The sequence below is a fragment of a genome, unplaced genomic scaffold, assembly GCF_019419815.1.
Source record: "Pyrus x bretschneideri cultivar Hongxiangsu unplaced genomic scaffold, Pyrus_bretschneideri_v1 Contig19, whole genome shotgun sequence".
NCBI classification, from domain to species: Eukaryota; Viridiplantae; Streptophyta; class Magnoliopsida; order Rosales; family Rosaceae; genus Pyrus; species Pyrus x bretschneideri.
The window spans coordinates 2,030,160-2,047,102 of record NW_025999490.1 but is presented as its reverse complement, the minus strand read 5'-3'; the positions used below and the strand labels follow the sequence as shown (position 1 = coordinate 2,047,102).

Below are 16,943 nucleotides of genomic sequence, written 5' to 3'. Positions count from 1 at the left end.
AAAAGCTACACAAGTAGCACCAACATCTTTGATTGAGTGATTACTAACAAAATGGGATTATTACAAATGATGGGAAGGAGCAGCTCATATTCAAATGGGAGAGCCGAATGCTCTCCCTGGTTTCTCTCATATGCCGCTCCCCCCACATCCGAAAACAATGAGCTCTTCTCCCTATATACCAAAAAGAAAAGGCTCTCTTTCTTCTCTTTCTCCTAAAGCACAAGCACTTGTCAAGTTGCAAAAGAAAAAGCCGAAACAACCCAATTCCATCTGCCTTTCAACAAAGGCTAAAACTCACGGGTGTTGATGACAACAAACACAATAATGAAAGGTGTTGTTGCTTTTCCTTTTCTCCCCAAAACAAGGAATGATGTCCACCTTTTTTCTTTTCCTTTGTTTACTAACCCAGAGTGGATGCCAAGTTGGCCATTAATTTGGCCACTATTCAACATCTCACAGATATCCTTCCTTACCATCCAATACATAGGAAAAATGAACCAAACAATCATATGTTGAACGATTTGTTGTACCAACTAAATTTTTGTGCTATGGAAAAGTAACTGTTTTATTTATCTTTTATTTAGCAGCGCTGCAGCAGACAGATGTGCAAAATTATCAGAAATACAAAATCAAAATCACATGATTAGCAAATGATGCGGGCCTTTGCGACTCGATCACAAATGTATGGAATGAAAAATGAGTTTGTTACTTGTATAGTAATTGTAATGGATTAATGGATCAGAATTTATATATATTTTTCATGACATACAATAAGATAATTTACATTAAACTACGGGAGGAAGATCGAACACGAGACCTTGAGTATAAGGACGAATACACTTAACCAACTGAAATACAAGCCACTTCAATTAGGATTTGGATATGAAATAGTTGCCTATTCTACCGTCTTCCAAAATAGTAGCTATTGAAATGTGGTTTGTAGTTTCAATTGAAGACATCGCTTAGACGCCAGTTGGTAAAGGCAATTTGTTAGCCCCTTTGCAACCAAATTCATATCACCCTCCACATAGATTATTAGTTCAGAGTATTATATTTTCAAAAGAAAAAAAAGAGGCATGAATTTGCTTTCAATTCATCATATATAGAAGACAAAATTTTCATTCCTTAACAGTCATCCTTCTTTCACTGACTTAGTCGTCTTGGGGAGGATCTGCCCAGAGTTTGCATTTGGACAAACATATACTGCCTATATCTGAACCTTCCTTTGGTTATTTGGACCCAATACATAAGATTGGACCCCCATAATTTAGCGTAATGCATTGGCTTGATACGTTTAAATTAAAATATGCATGATCAGTATTTTACTCACATCAGAAGGTATAAAAAATTAGTAAAGGACTTGGTATTTGAACTGATTTTGGATTTAATGGATGTGCCTATGTTAAAATTTAGCTTAAGTAAAACGTTTAAGACTTATCCAGTGTCTACATGCAAGGTGCGCCGGCCGACGGTCGGCAGCGTTTTCTTTTCGTTTAAATGTTCGTTCTTAATTCATTCATACCCCTTTCTATAAATAACCAAGTTCATACTTCAATTCCCCACCTCTCTCTCAGTTCTTTCAATCTATCAATTGCAATAACTTAAATATCTCGAAGAAAAGGTGAAAGACTAATTGAGATGACAAACCAAATTTTGCTATTGATTACTTTCCTTGCTATGACATGCGCATTGGTCATTGCTTTTGAGCCTAGTCCATTGCAAGATTTCTGTGTCGCTGACACAACTAGCTCAGGTTCATATCGAAGTTTTTTGCAGTTTTTATTTGTGCTAAGATAAGCTTTAAGTTTGCATTTAAAAATGTGTACACTTCTTAATCCTACTTAGTCCTCCGCTGACTTTAACTTTTGCTTTGTGAATTGTATTTGTGCACATATCACAGCAACGAGAGTAAATGGGTTTCCTTGCTTGGACTCCAAGCTAGCAACAGCTGAGCATTTCTTCTTCAGCGGACTTCACATCCCCGGCAACACCTCAAACCCTGTTGGCGGAAAGGTCACCCCTGTCAATGTGGGTCAAATTCCAGGTCTCAACACCCTCGGCATCTCACTCGCTCGCATCGACTACGCACCATGGGGTGTTATCCCACCCCACACTCATCCCCGAGCCACTGAGATTTTAACCGTCTTAGAAGGCAGCCTCAATGTTGGCTTTGTGACATCAAACCCCGACAACAAGCTCATTTCAAAGGTCCTTAACAAGGGTGACGTGTTTGTGTTCCCTGTTGGACTAGTTCACTATCAGCAAAATGTGGGGAATGGAATTGCCATTTCACTCTCTTCTCTGAGTAGCCAAAACCCGGGAGTCAACACCATTGCTAATGCTGTGTTTGGATCCAATCCCGCAATTTCAGAAGATGTTCTGGCTAAATCTTTCCAGGTTGACAAATCTGTAATTAGTAGCATTCAAGCTAAATTTTAGATATTTTCCATGGAAACTAGTTTCCGAAATTTCTGTATTATTATTATAGCTCCAGTACACTTGTGATTTGCAATTTATGAGTTAGATTTGTTGGAAGTGTGTATTAAAATCTCCTTGGAATCGAACATGAAATTCATTGGTAGTGTCCGTTGTGGACCTCGTATATCTACATTGTTTATGCAGCACGTCCCGTATTCCATAAATCATTATGTTTGTGAGATGAAATTGAGAAGTCACCGTACCAGTTTCCTTGAGATTTTCATGTATAGGATGTACAGCCTACAGAATTCATATAAGAGTACCAAAAATGCCTCTTTCACTTAGCAAGAATTAGAATAGATAGGTCTACTCCTCAACCCTAGTCTTTTTGTTTGTTTTATACATACATACATACATACATACATACATATATACATATATACATACATATACATATATATATATATATATATATATATAAAAGACAAATATATGACATTATTCCCTTCGTAGGTTAAAAACTACGTACGTTTAACCACCACATGAATAAGGTTCGGAAATACTATATTGTATTCTGGGGCACAAAAGTTTCCATTAAACAACGACTGAACTATCAAGGAAAAACAAAAAACAAGAAGATGATATCAGCTGGTTTCAGGAAACCGTCATCATCATTCATCGTTAAGGGTTCCGTTGACCTTCTCGCATTCATCAATCCATTCACTGTAAATGTCGATCGGTTCAGTCAAAGCTGTGACAGTTGTGCTGAAACTCTCTAGGCAAACGCAACAGATAGCCTCACCAATCATGTTCTTCATGTCGATTCGGCACTCAACACTGCTGGAATGGTTGCAGAAGGGGCAACAGAAAACAGTATCAAGCTTCTCGGCAAATCGCTTCTTGGCTGCTGGTTTTATTGCCGTAGACTTTCTCTTCCCCATTTAACTTACTTCTCTCAACAAATTTCTCTCCTGAATTCTGAATCGCACTCTTAGAAACGCTTGTCCTTCTGGTTCCTTAGTGCTTACTTGTGCTACTTATATATAGTCCTTGGTAGTCGGTTCAACAGTGCTCATTTAGGAAACCTTCTTTGAGTAGGAGTCTTGATGCCTATAGGAAAGGAAATAGTTACTGCGTTAATTGGCTGACCACAGTTGTAAATTTATTTTACGAAAATTACTCACTCTTTATCCTAATGCAAGGAGGAGTTCTCAGGCCAATCTAATGATCAAATATTATTGGTCAACGTTTTCCCAGAATTCCTAAATTTTGATGTTTACTTGGTACCCAAGTTAAACCATTCATGGGCGGGTTTCCTAATTGAAATAGGATTAATTTTCCTAATCTCGTACCAAGTTACTTATTCCCCAAGCTTTCCCCTGTCAGACTTACCTATTCATATGAACCGGCAATAATCTTGCGGCCTTATTTCTTCCATCAATGGAGTTCGACTCGATCACCTACGCTCTTCACATGTACGCCATCAAATACGAAAACCCATCACCGCATTGCCAGCAAATTACGTCACCAACTTTAGAAATCCGCACGAGACAGCGGCTCCAGCTCCGAGTCCTAACTTCCAACGGCCTTGACGTCCCATCACTCGCTATGTGCGTGCTCGACGACGTGGTCTCTCCGGACCTGACCACCAACCCCATCGCGGTGCCTCCCCGCGAAATGGCATTGCCGGAACTGCGCCAGTTCTGCATCCGCAACGCACTTTCGAGTTTGGAAATTAATAGGACTGTGCGCGAGCGTGTGGCGCCCCAGATAGAAAAGTATATGGTGGAAGCGGCTGAGGTTTACGGTTTCGGAGGGTTTGGGGTGGTGGCTGAGATTGAAGTCAGAAAAGCTGACATTTTCGATCAACACAAGGCGCGCAGTTCGTTAGGGGTGATTAAATTAAGCAATTCATCAATTTCTTAATCTCATTATCAAGCAATTATACCACGATTATTTCTCAATGAGGCGTGTTACTGTTGGCGATAGTTGGTGCGAGTTGCCGGCTTCACTCTGCATCTATTAGGATCAAGATAGTAAATTTTAACAAATTAAGTATATATGTGCCAATGTTTTTTATTCTTTAATGTAACTTGATTTCTCTTTTTGGAATACACAATAGGATGAATAATCAAATCCATTGAAAAATATGTTGTCTAGAATTTAACAGGTATATACAATGTTCTTGGTTTTAAGGGATTTTAGAATTGAGATCTGGAAATTTTATGCACGACACGTTAATTTGACACCAAAAAAATAAGTTTGAGTCGAGATTTGATGATTTATCGGTCAACTCGTTAAATAACGGGTTCATTAAGGTCTTCTCCCTGTTTCAACTCGTTAATTAAATAAACTAATTCCCTATCTCTCTTAGTACCTCTCTCAATTTATGGGGCACGTACGTAGATGTGGTGCTTAACAAGATACTTATAGTTGCATTGTTGAATCAAAAGGAATTTATAAATTTAGATGGGTTTTTTCATTTGATTATTTATTGAAGTAATATATTGTCCTTAATGAGTAAAATGAGCTGGATTTGAGTTTGAAGTTTAAAATACGTTAAGTTAACAAGTTTGACACGACACGATCACTAAGGAATTCTACGCGACATTAAGGAATTCTGATTATCACTCAAAACCAGAATAGGAATGTGCAAGCTTTCTTGAATTGGAGTCAAGATAAAGGGTTGATTGATTCATTAAATAAAGGGATTCTTAGAGTCGAGATAAACACAACTAAATTTGTGGCCTAATAGTGGCATGCTCTCAATCTAATTAATCTATTGGCTTGCTCTTCTGGTTGTGGCTAGGAAGATTTGTGGTAAACAAATTGATCACCAATGCAATGGGGTTCAAGTTGGCCTACCGTATGCACATGTCCGAGTTCAAGAACGAAAACTCATCACAACAAACTGCTTGCGCCACGCTTGAAATTCGCACCAGACAAAGACTCCAATTCCAGCTCCTAACTTACAACAACGACCTCGCATCGCGCACCGTGCTCGGAGACGTGGTCTCTCCGGTGCTGACCACCAACCCTATCGCGTTATGCCTACCCACGTTATAGCCTCGCCTGCACTCCGCCAGCGTTGCTTCCGCAACGCGCTTACGATATTGGACATCAATGCGCAGGTGCGCGAGCATGTGTGGCCGGCGATAAAGTACGTGGTGAAAGTGGCGGAGGCAGCTGAGGTTGCCGGAGTTAAAGTGTTCGGGGTGGTGGCTGTGATTGAGGTCATAAAAGCTAATATATTTGACCAACAAAGAGGCATGCAATTATTTGGGTCTAAATAATGTCGAAAAGTGATTATGTAACGATTTGGAGGATATCAATTTTTATTAAATTATTCTTTTATGTCGCTTAATTTTACTATCTAAACGTATATTTCAATATTAATTACATTTCTCACTTTGGACTTTCAGGATTTGAAATTTTATCTTTATGCTTTATGTTAGATTTTTTTCACTAAATTGATGATACAACAAGCGTATTATGTATTTTTTTTAATTGACGTTAAAATTATTTTGCATAAAAAAAGATCGTCATTATGCTTCGTTTTCTCTACAATCAATATTTCATATTTTAAAACCACAACCAATCACATAGTTTAGTTTCTATGCAGCTTAAAAACATATCACACATTTGCTACACATCAATTTAACGTAGAATCATAGATCAAATAGATGGGAAATATAAATTTAATCCGATGTAAACCGCCGTTGTTCAACTTTTTTTTTTGCGTGTGTGAAGCGTCGCTAATCCCAACGGCTAGTAATTATAATTAAACGGCTAATTTTTCTTTTTATTGTCTTTTGAAACGAATAAACGGCTAATTTTCTTTCACTTTCTCTCAATTCTCAATTCGACTTCGCTCACCTTTCTGCACTTTCTCTGTGATCTTCTCTCACTTTCTCATCGATCCCCAGAAACCCATAACTATATAAACAATTCACGCGGCAAGGCAAACTAACTTGTTTTCCTTCCCTCTTTCTCTGCAACGCTTTCTCTATCTATCAAGAAACGCGTCTGAAAACTTTCCCTAGAAAGTGACGCGTCCTTCCGGCAACCAAAATCCCTTTCTTGGAGAGATTCACCAAAAGGGTCTCAAGATTTTCCCGAGAAAGTGATTTTTTTTTCCTGGGTAATTTCATAGATTTTTCTCTCGTAGTAATAGCCCAATGTGGACCCGAGACAAGAACTTTGGCACAAGAGGCTTCTCGACGCCGCCTGCGACATGGAAGACGGCGCCGCCAACTCCTCCGGTGGTGCCGATGTCAGAGAGGAAGAGAGTGTCGCCTTCTGATAGAGAGGATCATTTTCACGTTGTGCATAAAGTGCCTGCTGGCGATTCTCCCTACGTCAGAGCCAAACAGGTGCAGGTATGAAAGATTGAATTTTTATGCGTAATTTGGTATAAATTTCTTTTGGGTAATGTGATTTTTCTTTATTTCGGTTCTTATTTTTCAAAATTAGCTACTGTTTTTCTTTCTTGTTAATTGGTTTCCCCTAATGATTTTTTTTTTTTCCTGGAAGGTAAGAATTTAGAGACCAATTTTGTTCCTTTAGTTAATGGAATTGATACTGGGATATCTTTCTTGCAATTGGTTTCCACTGCTATATTGTTTGATCGATTTGCGTTCTTCGAATGCAGTTGATAGAAAAGGATCCAGGCAAAGCCATATCCCTCTTCTGGGCTGCTATAAATGCTGGGGATCGAGTTGATAGTGCCTTGAAAGACATGGCAATTGTGATGAAACAATTGGATCGAGCGGAGGAGGCTATTGAAGCGATCAAATCTTTTCGTCATCTCTGCCCGTATGATTCTCAGGAATCTCTTAACAATGTTTTAGTTGAACTGTACAAGGTAAAGCACCTTCATTTCTACGACAAATTACTTATATTTTGTTATCTTCTTGTTTGAACACGCGGTTGTAACTCCATCATGGTAGGAGCTATAAAAGTATTGTACACGTGATATTCAGGACTTTAAGAAGGTTTAGTGCTCAAATGTGAGTCGAAAGTAGGAACTGCTAGAAGTCTAGAACTAGGTTACAATATTTTCTTGCTATGTTGAGGCGACTTAGCGGGATAAGGCTTTGTTGTAATATGTTGAGGCAACCAAGCCGCTAAAAGTAGGCCTTGTTGTAACTTTTCTGGGCAGACTTGCAGTGTAAATTAAAAATCAGGAGTTCCTCTCCTGTGGCCTTTTATTTCCTTCCTTTTTTCTATTTCTCTCTCGTTATGCATCAGTAGAATATATTTATGGGAGTTTATCGACAAGGTATTATTTCTGAATATCTATTACTCGAATGCTTGTATTCCTTAACATCTATTTCTACAAGGTACTGCTGAATATTCCTATCATAATTTCAAGGTATATCAACATGTTGCAGTAAGGTTATTCCAATTGCATATCCTTCTCTTTGTCGGTGTCTATGTATGTTTATGTGTTGCTCACTTTGCTTTACATTTATCGGTTTTGCAGCGGTCGGGGAGGATTGAAGAAGAGATTGAAATGCTTCAGTCCAAATTGAAACACATTGACGATGGTGTAGCTTTTTGTGGAAGGAGGACAAAGACTGCAAGATCTCAGGGGAGGAAGGTTCAAATTACCGTTGAGCAAGAGAGAGCAAGGTGAACTTCACTGCTTTTCTCATTCTTCGTACTAATTCGACTGTAAAGTTCTGCATAATTAGATGACTTGGGTAATCTGTCAACGCAGAATACTAGGAAACTTGGCCTGGGCTTACTTGCTGAAAGGTGATTACAAAACTGCCGAAGAATACTACTTGTAAGTTTCTGTACATCCTGCTTTATATACCCCACATGTGAAACGATATATTTTTCTAATTGTATATGATTTGTTCTTTTAAAAAAATCTCAGGAAAGCTCTGTCATTGGAGCCAGACAAGAACAAGCAATGCAATTTGGCAATCTGCTTGATGCGTATGAACAGATTTACAGAAGCAAAATCTCTGCTGCAAGTTGTGAGAGATTCATCTGGAAATAAACCAATGGATGAATCTTATGTCAAGTCTTTTGAGCGTGCTTGTCAAATGCTGACCGAGCTAAAGGCACAATCAGTTTTAAGACCAGTTGAACAGGATGGGAGATCTCACATGTTATCCAGAAGGCGGGCAGACGGTCGCGAAGAAGAGACTGTATCTGTTGATCAATGGAAGAAAGATCATTATTTCGTAAACCCTTGTGAGAGCAGGTCTAGTTTTTCCAGCAGAATCAAGGAAAATCAGGGTGGTATACTGGGAGCAGAAACAACTTTGAATGTGAAGACATTTTTTTCTCCAGCTCCTGCTATTTGGGATCCAGAAGTTCAATTTTCTCAACCAAAAAGATCTGCATGGGGATTTAATGGTGGACACCCGAGGAGGGAAATATGGGGACGTAAAGTTGGAAGTTCAAATGAAAAACTCTCATTTGACCAATGTCCAAGAACAGAAAACGTGCGAGCCAATGCTGTTAGAAGTCTCAATGAAGATTTTCTAGCTTCAACTGTTGGAAAGTCAGAAGTAGCATTTCACAACTCGGTCTCTAGTTTGTCTTCACCAATTAGCAGAGATTCGAGGAGGCCCCAAGGAGATGCAGCAGTACGATCTGTTCTGCAACCTATATCACGTGGAAATTGGAAGCATACCTCTCGGGTGAATGATGACTGTTTCCAACTGAAAGACAAAGCCACGGTGGTCAGTTCTTCAATGTACAGTTGTGGTAAGAAAAGTTGGGCAGATATGGTCGAAGAAGAAGAACAACAACAGTTGCTTAGCTCTGAATACTTTGAAAACAACGAAAACCTGAATAGTAACATACCCCCTGAAAGTCATTGTCTGCAAACTCAAGTGAAAAGTCTGGGTCCAAAGCTTGAATCAGTTGATCTCAAAGACAAAAATGTTATATCCGGAAATGCTGGTTCACCAAGGAACTCTGCAGTGCGCCGTTCTTTGCGCTTTGATCAGCAGCAGGAGCGAGAATCAGTGGATTACATCAGTTCATCATCCCCAGTTCCGAAGGCGGGCAGGAGAAAAAGGTTGCAGAGTTTCCAGGATATAACTGAATTTCAAGATAGTCCATGAGGAGTCAGTATCAGTCTTATATTTGCAGTATCAGGTTGGAGAATTTCTGTATGGTTTTATTCTCAGTGTGACATTTTTACTTCAAGATTTGTATACGTAAAAGGGGTTTTTTGATACAAAGTTTACAACTACTTTTTTGCTGATTGGATGCTCCAAGCCTCCAATGGGTAAAAAGCTTAAGAAGGAATCAATGACTTGTTGCTTCTTCAATTACTTCGGAGTTAATAAATTTTGCAGCTACTGAAAAATTACGAATAATTATTTCGTTTTTAGTTTTTAGTTTACAATTTTTTTTTAGAAACAATGCGAGATAAACGGTATAAATGTATGCAAAAAATGAAAATCAAGAATTCAAAATTGAAGACGAACTTTTAAGCTTTGTTTTATACGTTCACCTCCGTCTCTCTCTTCTCCCTCCCTCTACTTGCGTCATCCCTCATTTTCTCCCGTTATTTTGTTCGAATATTAATGTGAGGCGTCTTGAATTAAACTGACGGTCCAATAAAATAACATATCTCGTTATCCTTAATTTTAGTTTGGTTCCGGTTTGGTTTGGGTTGAACTCCTAACCCAATCTCTGGTAAGGAAAGTTTGGGCTTGTTGCCTATTAAAAATCCAAATACGGTTTGCTACCCTGACCACTCCAACTCCGCATTAGGAGAGATTTTTTTAGTGACCGTTATACGAGGTGGTACATCATTTATCTTTATATAAATAGTGAGTTATGTGTGTTAAAAGGTTAATAATTTAAAAATTAAAATTTTCCACTATTTGCATAAAAACACGTGGTGTACCATCCGTATTCCAGTCACAACTAAAAATTTCTCCCACATTAGCTAGGAAAACTAGGGGTGAGCTTTTTTGTCAATTATCGTGTCAATTGAATTACTAATCATCCTATGCCAAATTTGTGTTTTACTTACTTGTACCAATTGGTAGAAGTAAGATATTTATACCGAACATACATAATGGGTACGGTACCAAAATATACTGTACCTGACTGATATTATTAATATTATTAATATTATATATATACTTATTAATTTATGTATATAATTATGTATTTTGTTGTTATTATTAATACTAGCTGTGTGAGAAATTTTTTTATTTTAATATTTTAGAAATAGAGAAATAGAGAATGTAATATTTTATTTTAATTAGAGATATGTTAGGATTACATTTAGCCATTTAGGTGATGTTTTGAAAAAAAAAAGGTAAAATTTTATTGTGTGAAATTACAATTATGCCTCATATTTTTTATTTATATTTTGTTTTAATTAGATAATTAAACTGGTAATTTTATAAAATTTTAGTTGATAATAAATATTTTATTAATTAACAGGGATTGTATATTTCATTCTTTTCCTAGTCATCCGTTTGTTTTCTTCAGTTTTCGGGAAGAGCATGTTTTTGGATACACTTTGTATCTTAGGATTCTCTACATTTTAACCGTTCATCATACATCGTACGGTCTGTTTTCATTACATATTATTTATATTTAATTTTAAATAAAAAAATATTAAATGATTTTTCATCGCACAATATAAATAATTTTTCATCGCACAATATAAATAATTAAGATGAGATAGATCCACAATATGGATCCGGATGGGGATCCAAATCCAGTTTCCCTGATAGTAAACTCATCTTTTTCTAGCGACTTCAGCTTTCTCTCATCTTGGCGGCGATTGCATCTCCGTTTCTCCCGTTTCCGGCGACTCTTTCCGAAGTCCATCTCATCTTCTCCTTCATCAACTTGGGTTGTCTTTCTCCGCGGCTCCGTCTAGTGGCTGGCCGTACGTTCACAGTCATCAGTCACCGCGTCACGCTTACTTTCCACTTTGCAGGTAAATCTTAAATTTCTCCTTCCCTCTGCCATTTTCGTGCGTAAATGCAAGAAGGTCAATTCTTTTTCCTTTCCCCACATTTTCTCGCCAGCCAAACAGAAAATTAAGAGAAAAATTTCTTTTCCCTTTACAATATGTATTAATTTAGCTGGTCTGATTGAAGGCGATGATGATGGACCGTCAGGTTCTGTGTTTTAATCGCAGCATCAGTAGCTGCTTTATCCAACGACAGTTTCATTCGCTCGTTGCCGCCCCGAAAGCCCGAAATCTATTTCTCCGGCGAGGTATGAATCCATCATTTCCTCGGTTTCTTTCACTGAATTGCAGTTCATGCGTTTGATTTTGGAGTCAAACTGCAATGCTCAATTGAAAGAGTGATTTTTAGTTACATTGAATGTAACTATGTAGTTATTTTCACCATGTGTGTCAAATTTCGAGTTAGTATAGTGCTTGTTGATATGGAGCTGACTCGAAATTTGGTAAAATTGCGTGCCTGATTAGAGGATATTTGCGTTATTCAGTTGTATAAAAACTAAAGAGTTTAAATTTGTTTCATTTCAACCGTTTATGAGTGCATACATGCAAATAAAGTGTGCAAAATATAAGACATTTATATAGTTAAGAGGTGAATTTATGTATAAATGCTGTTTATGTGACCATATAATCATATGTCGAAGTTATGTGGTAGATGTTAGGTGCTCACCCGTAAATTCAATGCTTTTCTTTATTAATATTTCATTTCTTGATTTAGTAAAGTTGATTGTTTGCTCAGGGTTTGCTTGTAAGGGGATAACTTGCTCAATGAAGTCTTATAGGTTATCTGAACTAGCCCCACCTGAGGTTGAAAGCCTGAAAGCTCGTCCTCGAATTGATTTTTCTTCAATTTTCAGCACGGTGAGCCTTTCTTTTGTTCTCAAATCCTGATTGTTCTTGACAACTTTTTTGTTCGTATTTATATTCATAAATGAAGTAACTCATACAATATAGTAGCTATACTTGGTCAGGTCAACCCTATAGTTGATGAGGTTCGTAAAAGAGGGGATGCTGCGGTTAAGGAGTATGTACTTCTTTAATTCCTTTTTATCATTTTATTGATTTGTTATTACTTTATTAGCACACCTTTAATTCCTGAAGAATTTGTTGTTTTAATATGCTTTATTTATTTTTCTCTCACGCAGGTATACTGCAAAGTTTGACAAAGTTGAACTGGATAATATAGTTGTAGAAGTATCCGAGCTTCCAGATCCTGAGGTATCTCTATGTAGATGTGTTTTCTGGATACAAGATATTAATTTGATGTATTGAATTCTGATATTTTTCTTATGCAGCTTGATGCAGTTATTAAAGAAGCATTTGATGTGGCATATGACAATATATATGCATTTCATTTTGCTCAGAAATCAGCTGAGAAAAGTGTCGAGAACATGAAGGTAAACCTATATTGCAGCTTTCTTTTTTCTATATACCCAGAGTTTTTAAGCATCTTTAACCTTTCAGGGTGTCAAATGTAAACGGGTGGCAAGAAGCATTGGTTCTGTGGGTGTTTATGTTCCAGGAGGAACTGCAGTTTTACCATCAACAGCTCTGATGCTTTCTGTTGTAAGTTGATCATTTTTGTTGTAAAACTTGCTTTTGGTTGTGTCATCCTTTTGATCTTTATCATGGTTCTCAATTTTTAAATCATAAAGATTGATGGACAAATGCTTTTATCATGTTTACCAGCCTGCACAGATTGCTGGGTGTAAAACTGTTGTTCTTGCCACTCCCCCAAGTCAGGATGGCACCATATGCAAGGTGATTCTTTACTTTGGATGGAATGCGTTATGAGGGGATTCAAATTTAGAGCTGATCATTTTTTGTTTTGCTCCTCAGGAAGTACTATATTGTGCTAAGAAGGCTGGTGTAACTCACATCCTTAAAGCTGGTGGCGCGCAGGTCTGTAAACACCAAATATACAACGTTTATGTTTTATTACATACAGTAATCTGATAATTCTTTTTGCTTTACAGGCGATATCTGCTATGGCTTGGGGTACGGAATCTTGCCCAAAGGTGTTACTTTCCCTTTTATATTGTTATTGTGTTGTTCATAACTTGTCCATATATTTGTACCATGCCTTGTATTTGTTACTCAATTATTAGCTCATGTTCTGAGCATGATTTCTTTTGATAAAATAGAGGATCAGTCATATAAGAAAAAGCGGAGGACAAAAGTTAGCTTAGCTATTATGTTGTAATTTTCTTTGAAATTCATTTGTCTTATCAATCTAAAGAAAATGTAATCTTTTGCTCTTACTTATCTAATTCTTTGATTCAAATAATTTTCAGGTTGAAAAAATTTTTGGCCCTGGAAATCAATATGTCACTGCTGCAAAAATGATTCTCCAGGTACATATACTTACAATTACAAGTTCTTTGCTTAACTTTTAGTGAAGCTGAAACATGGGAGTTAAGTTAGATTATTGCGTTTACCAGAACAGCGAAGCCATGGTTTCAATTGACATGCCTGCGGGCCCTTCAGAAGTTTTGGTCATTGCTGACAAACATGCCAGTCCTGTTCATATAGCTGCTGATTTACTTTCTCAGGTGCTTCCTTGTTCTGCAATGCTTTTTTTAAGTTTGTGATTGATCACTTTCGTAATTTAACATTTATAAGAGAATCAGGTTCAATTTGCAACATAATCATACTGTATATTTAACTCAATACAATTTGCACCCTTACAGTTTTAAAGATTTAAGGCTTTGTTTCAAGTCTACTGAAGTGGCTAAAGCAGGACGACTGTATTTCTCAATCCCCTTATAATAAGATGTCTAGGTTTCACTAAGATATGACTTAGTATAACGAGGCACATTGTTATTTGTTGCAGATCTTTTACTGCATTATATGAAATCTAAATGATTGATATGGTATTTTGGGAAGCTTGTGGGCAACCTGAGTAACTAATACAATTTCAGGCTGAGCACGGCCCTGATAGTCAAGTTGTTCTTGTAATTGCTGGGGATGGCGTGGATGTTAAAGCTATAGAAGAGGAAATCAGCAAGCAGTGCCAAAGCCTACCAAGGGGAGCGTTTGCTTCAAAAGCACTGAGCCACAGTTTCACAGTGTTTGCTCGGGATATGGTTGAGGTTTGTCCTTTCATCTTGATATGATATGTCTGTCACTAAATTTAGGAAGCCCCTGTATTTACTTCACTGGAATCACTTGTGAAATCGGTCAAGGATGGTGAGTAGGGTCAGGGTATTTGTAGCATGCATTTCATCTCATCCAATGTTAAATTACCTTTGGAGAGGTTGCAGAGTCTGGCAAAGTTCTGTTGAATGAAATAATCATAGATTTCTACTCTAAAGTCTTGAACTAGTAAGGAGATAGTAATGTGGCAACTTAAGAAGGTAATATTGGGTTGTTATATATAAGATTAGAACAGTCTTACTTTAAGAGTTTAAGTGTTGATCCTAAAAGGAGAGATTACAGCCTAGGGTTACGTCCTTAAGTTGCCTCATTATATTAGTTACTTACTCGAGCTGAATTTTTATGTGATTTGTGTCCAAAAGTGAATTTTTGTCTCAGCATTCCCCTTGCATGGAAAATTTTAATTGCATCGTTGCTGTCTCTTGGTTCGGTTTATTTGGCTCTCAACATTAAAGATACTCATTATTTTTGTCCAAATTTTTATTATCTCAATTGGTGCGTTTGATAAAAAGTGTTTCTTTTTAGTATTTTTATGATAACTATGTTAACATCTGGGCTACATGCATCATCTTTGCTTACCTGTATGTTGTTTGAGACGTTCTGTGTGATCCCGAAATTAGACATGATGATGGCTGTTTCAGGCAGTCTCTTTTTCAAACTTGTATGCACCCGAGCATCTGATCATCAATGTCCAGGATGCAGAAAAGTGGGAGAGTTTCATTGAAAATGCAGGTATACTTCTCTTAGCCTATAACTTGACAGTTTCATCCTTTTTATTCCTTTAATTTTTTTTTAACAGTAGTTTTCTTCCTTTTTGTCTTTCATTTGTGTATCACTATGTTGATCTTTGCTTCCATTTTGCCGATGGTTCCAAACGTTGGTCTACGGAGTGTCATGCCATGATTAGTGATCTCTCATTTGGACTTGTAGTTGTAGCTGTACAGATGAAACTCACTAGCTTCAGCCTTTTGTCCCTTGTCACTTTAAACTTAGGATTTTGTTTCCAGCTGTCTAAATTTCGATATCTTTCGAGCGCAGGTTCTGTATTTTTAGGGCAGTGGACACCAGAGAGTGTGGGAGACTACGCAAGTGGGACGAACCACGTCCTTCCAACATATGGTTATGCGAGGATGTATGGTGGCGTGGCTTTGGACTCATTTCTCAAGTACATGACAGTGCAGTCTTTGACAGAGGAAGGCTTGCAAAAGCTCGGCCCATACGTGGCCACCATGGCTGAAGTTGAAGGACTAGAGGCGCACAAGAGAGCTGTAACCCTTAGACTTAAGGATATCGAAGCCCGGCAGGTCCTAACGTAAGGTGATTTTCGCACAGGACCGTTTGCTAAATTTGTTCTCCCCCTTGGGGCAAATTGCCGTTTTTCGGAACATGTACCTGCTACTATTGAAAAATCTGCAATGGTGGAATTTTGATTGTTGTACTCTAGAGGAGAAAACTGGTGGGTGGAATACCATTAAACGTTGTTGTAGGTTGGTAATGTTTTCTTTCGTTTGAAGCATTCATTTTCCCTTTTTTCCAAATTTCAATAAACGGTAAGGGATCGTTTGGAAGTGTTTTTTATGAAACTATTTTTGAAACCAATCTTTGTTAAGATACATGTGAATTTTGAAAAAGCAGTTGAAGGGCTTCTTACAAGAAGTACCACTTTTTGTGTTTATTGCAGGAAGCATTTATATGCTTTGGAAACTCAATCTTTATTTTAAAGTACTTTCAGTCAATTTAAAAATATTTTTAAATGAAACTAAAGCTCTTGATAAATGCAATAATGTTTTACAAGGTTTCTTGTAGTTGATGTGACGCAGTGCAAGCCGTTCAATTTTATTTCCATTACATTAGGGTAAATCGAAAGCTAAAGAACATTTTTATCTTGAAAGAAATCACATTCCATATTTTAAAACAACATATATCAACAAAATTCTAACAAAATTTTTGCCATATCATTTTCCAATTAATCGTGTTGGATTCTCTTCCAAGTCTAAATAGATGTTGGGTAAACAAGATGAAGAATAAAACGACACAAATTACAAGGAATATTACGTTTTGCTTCCACATTTCTTGTTTTTATCGAAACAATTGAAGAATTGAAGGCATGAGAATTTGACTACGTGATTTCGGTTATATGGGTAAAACAATTTGAGTTACAAGTTATTACGTTTGCTCCAATAGTCAAAAGAAGATTCGATTTAAGTAATTTTATTTAAGCGAAATTTCAATTTTTTTCCTGAAAAAAAAAAATGAAAACTAAATAAAAAGGCTTGAAAATTTTAAATTTTAATGATTAAAACAAAATAAAGGGTAAAATGAATAGTATCAGAATTAACTTTTTAGTATAAAAATATAATTTTTCGTTAAAGTAAACAATGTTGTGTACTTTTCGTTAAAA

General features: G+C 37.1%; 3 protein-coding genes across 7 annotated transcripts; all 3 read left to right on the top strand.

Moving 5' to 3' along the window:
• Positions 1–1,638: 1,638 nt before the first annotated feature.
• On the top strand, positions 1,639–2,439 carry LOC103952365 (putative germin-like protein 2-1). Its single transcript, XM_009363941.2, has 2 exons — positions 1,639–1,753; positions 1,901–2,439. Exons 1-2 carry the CDS (start codon positions 1,639–1,641, stop codon positions 2,437–2,439), a joined length of 654 nt encoding a protein of 217 aa, XP_009362216.1.
• Positions 2,440–6,276: 3,837 nt separating this feature from the next.
• Positions 6,277–9,584, top strand: LOC103952437. Its single transcript, XM_009364023.3, has 5 exons — positions 6,277–6,797; positions 7,070–7,282; positions 7,904–8,052; positions 8,141–8,209; positions 8,303–9,584. Exons 1-5 carry the CDS (start codon positions 6,597–6,599, stop codon positions 9,504–9,506), a joined length of 1,836 nt encoding a protein of 611 aa, XP_009362298.2. The 5' UTR covers positions 6,277–6,596; the 3' UTR covers positions 9,507–9,584.
• Positions 9,585–11,128: 1,544 nt separating this feature from the next.
• Positions 11,129–16,028, top strand: LOC103952361 (histidinol dehydrogenase, chloroplastic). Of its 5 annotated transcripts, none has more exons than XM_009363935.2 (15): positions 11,129–11,353; positions 11,502–11,637; positions 12,126–12,247; positions 12,358–12,410; positions 12,532–12,604; positions 12,682–12,783; positions 12,851–12,952; positions 13,076–13,147; positions 13,226–13,288; positions 13,363–13,404; positions 13,681–13,740; positions 13,828–13,938; positions 14,308–14,478; positions 15,184–15,274; positions 15,581–16,028. In XM_009363935.2, the coding sequence occupies exons 2-15, from the start codon at positions 11,520–11,522 to the stop codon at positions 15,856–15,858; spliced, it is 1,458 nt and encodes a 485-aa protein (XP_009362210.2). In that variant the 5' UTR covers positions 11,129–11,353; positions 11,502–11,519; the 3' UTR covers positions 15,859–16,028. The 5 variants fall into 5 exon arrangements, with proteins under 5 accessions (XP_009362210.2, XP_009362209.2, XP_048438810.1 ...); XM_009363934.2 differs by having other exon boundaries at positions 11,130–11,353; positions 11,517–11,637; XM_048582853.1 differs by having other exon boundaries at positions 11,132–11,353; positions 11,538–11,637.
• Positions 16,029–16,943: the final 915 nt, after the last annotated feature.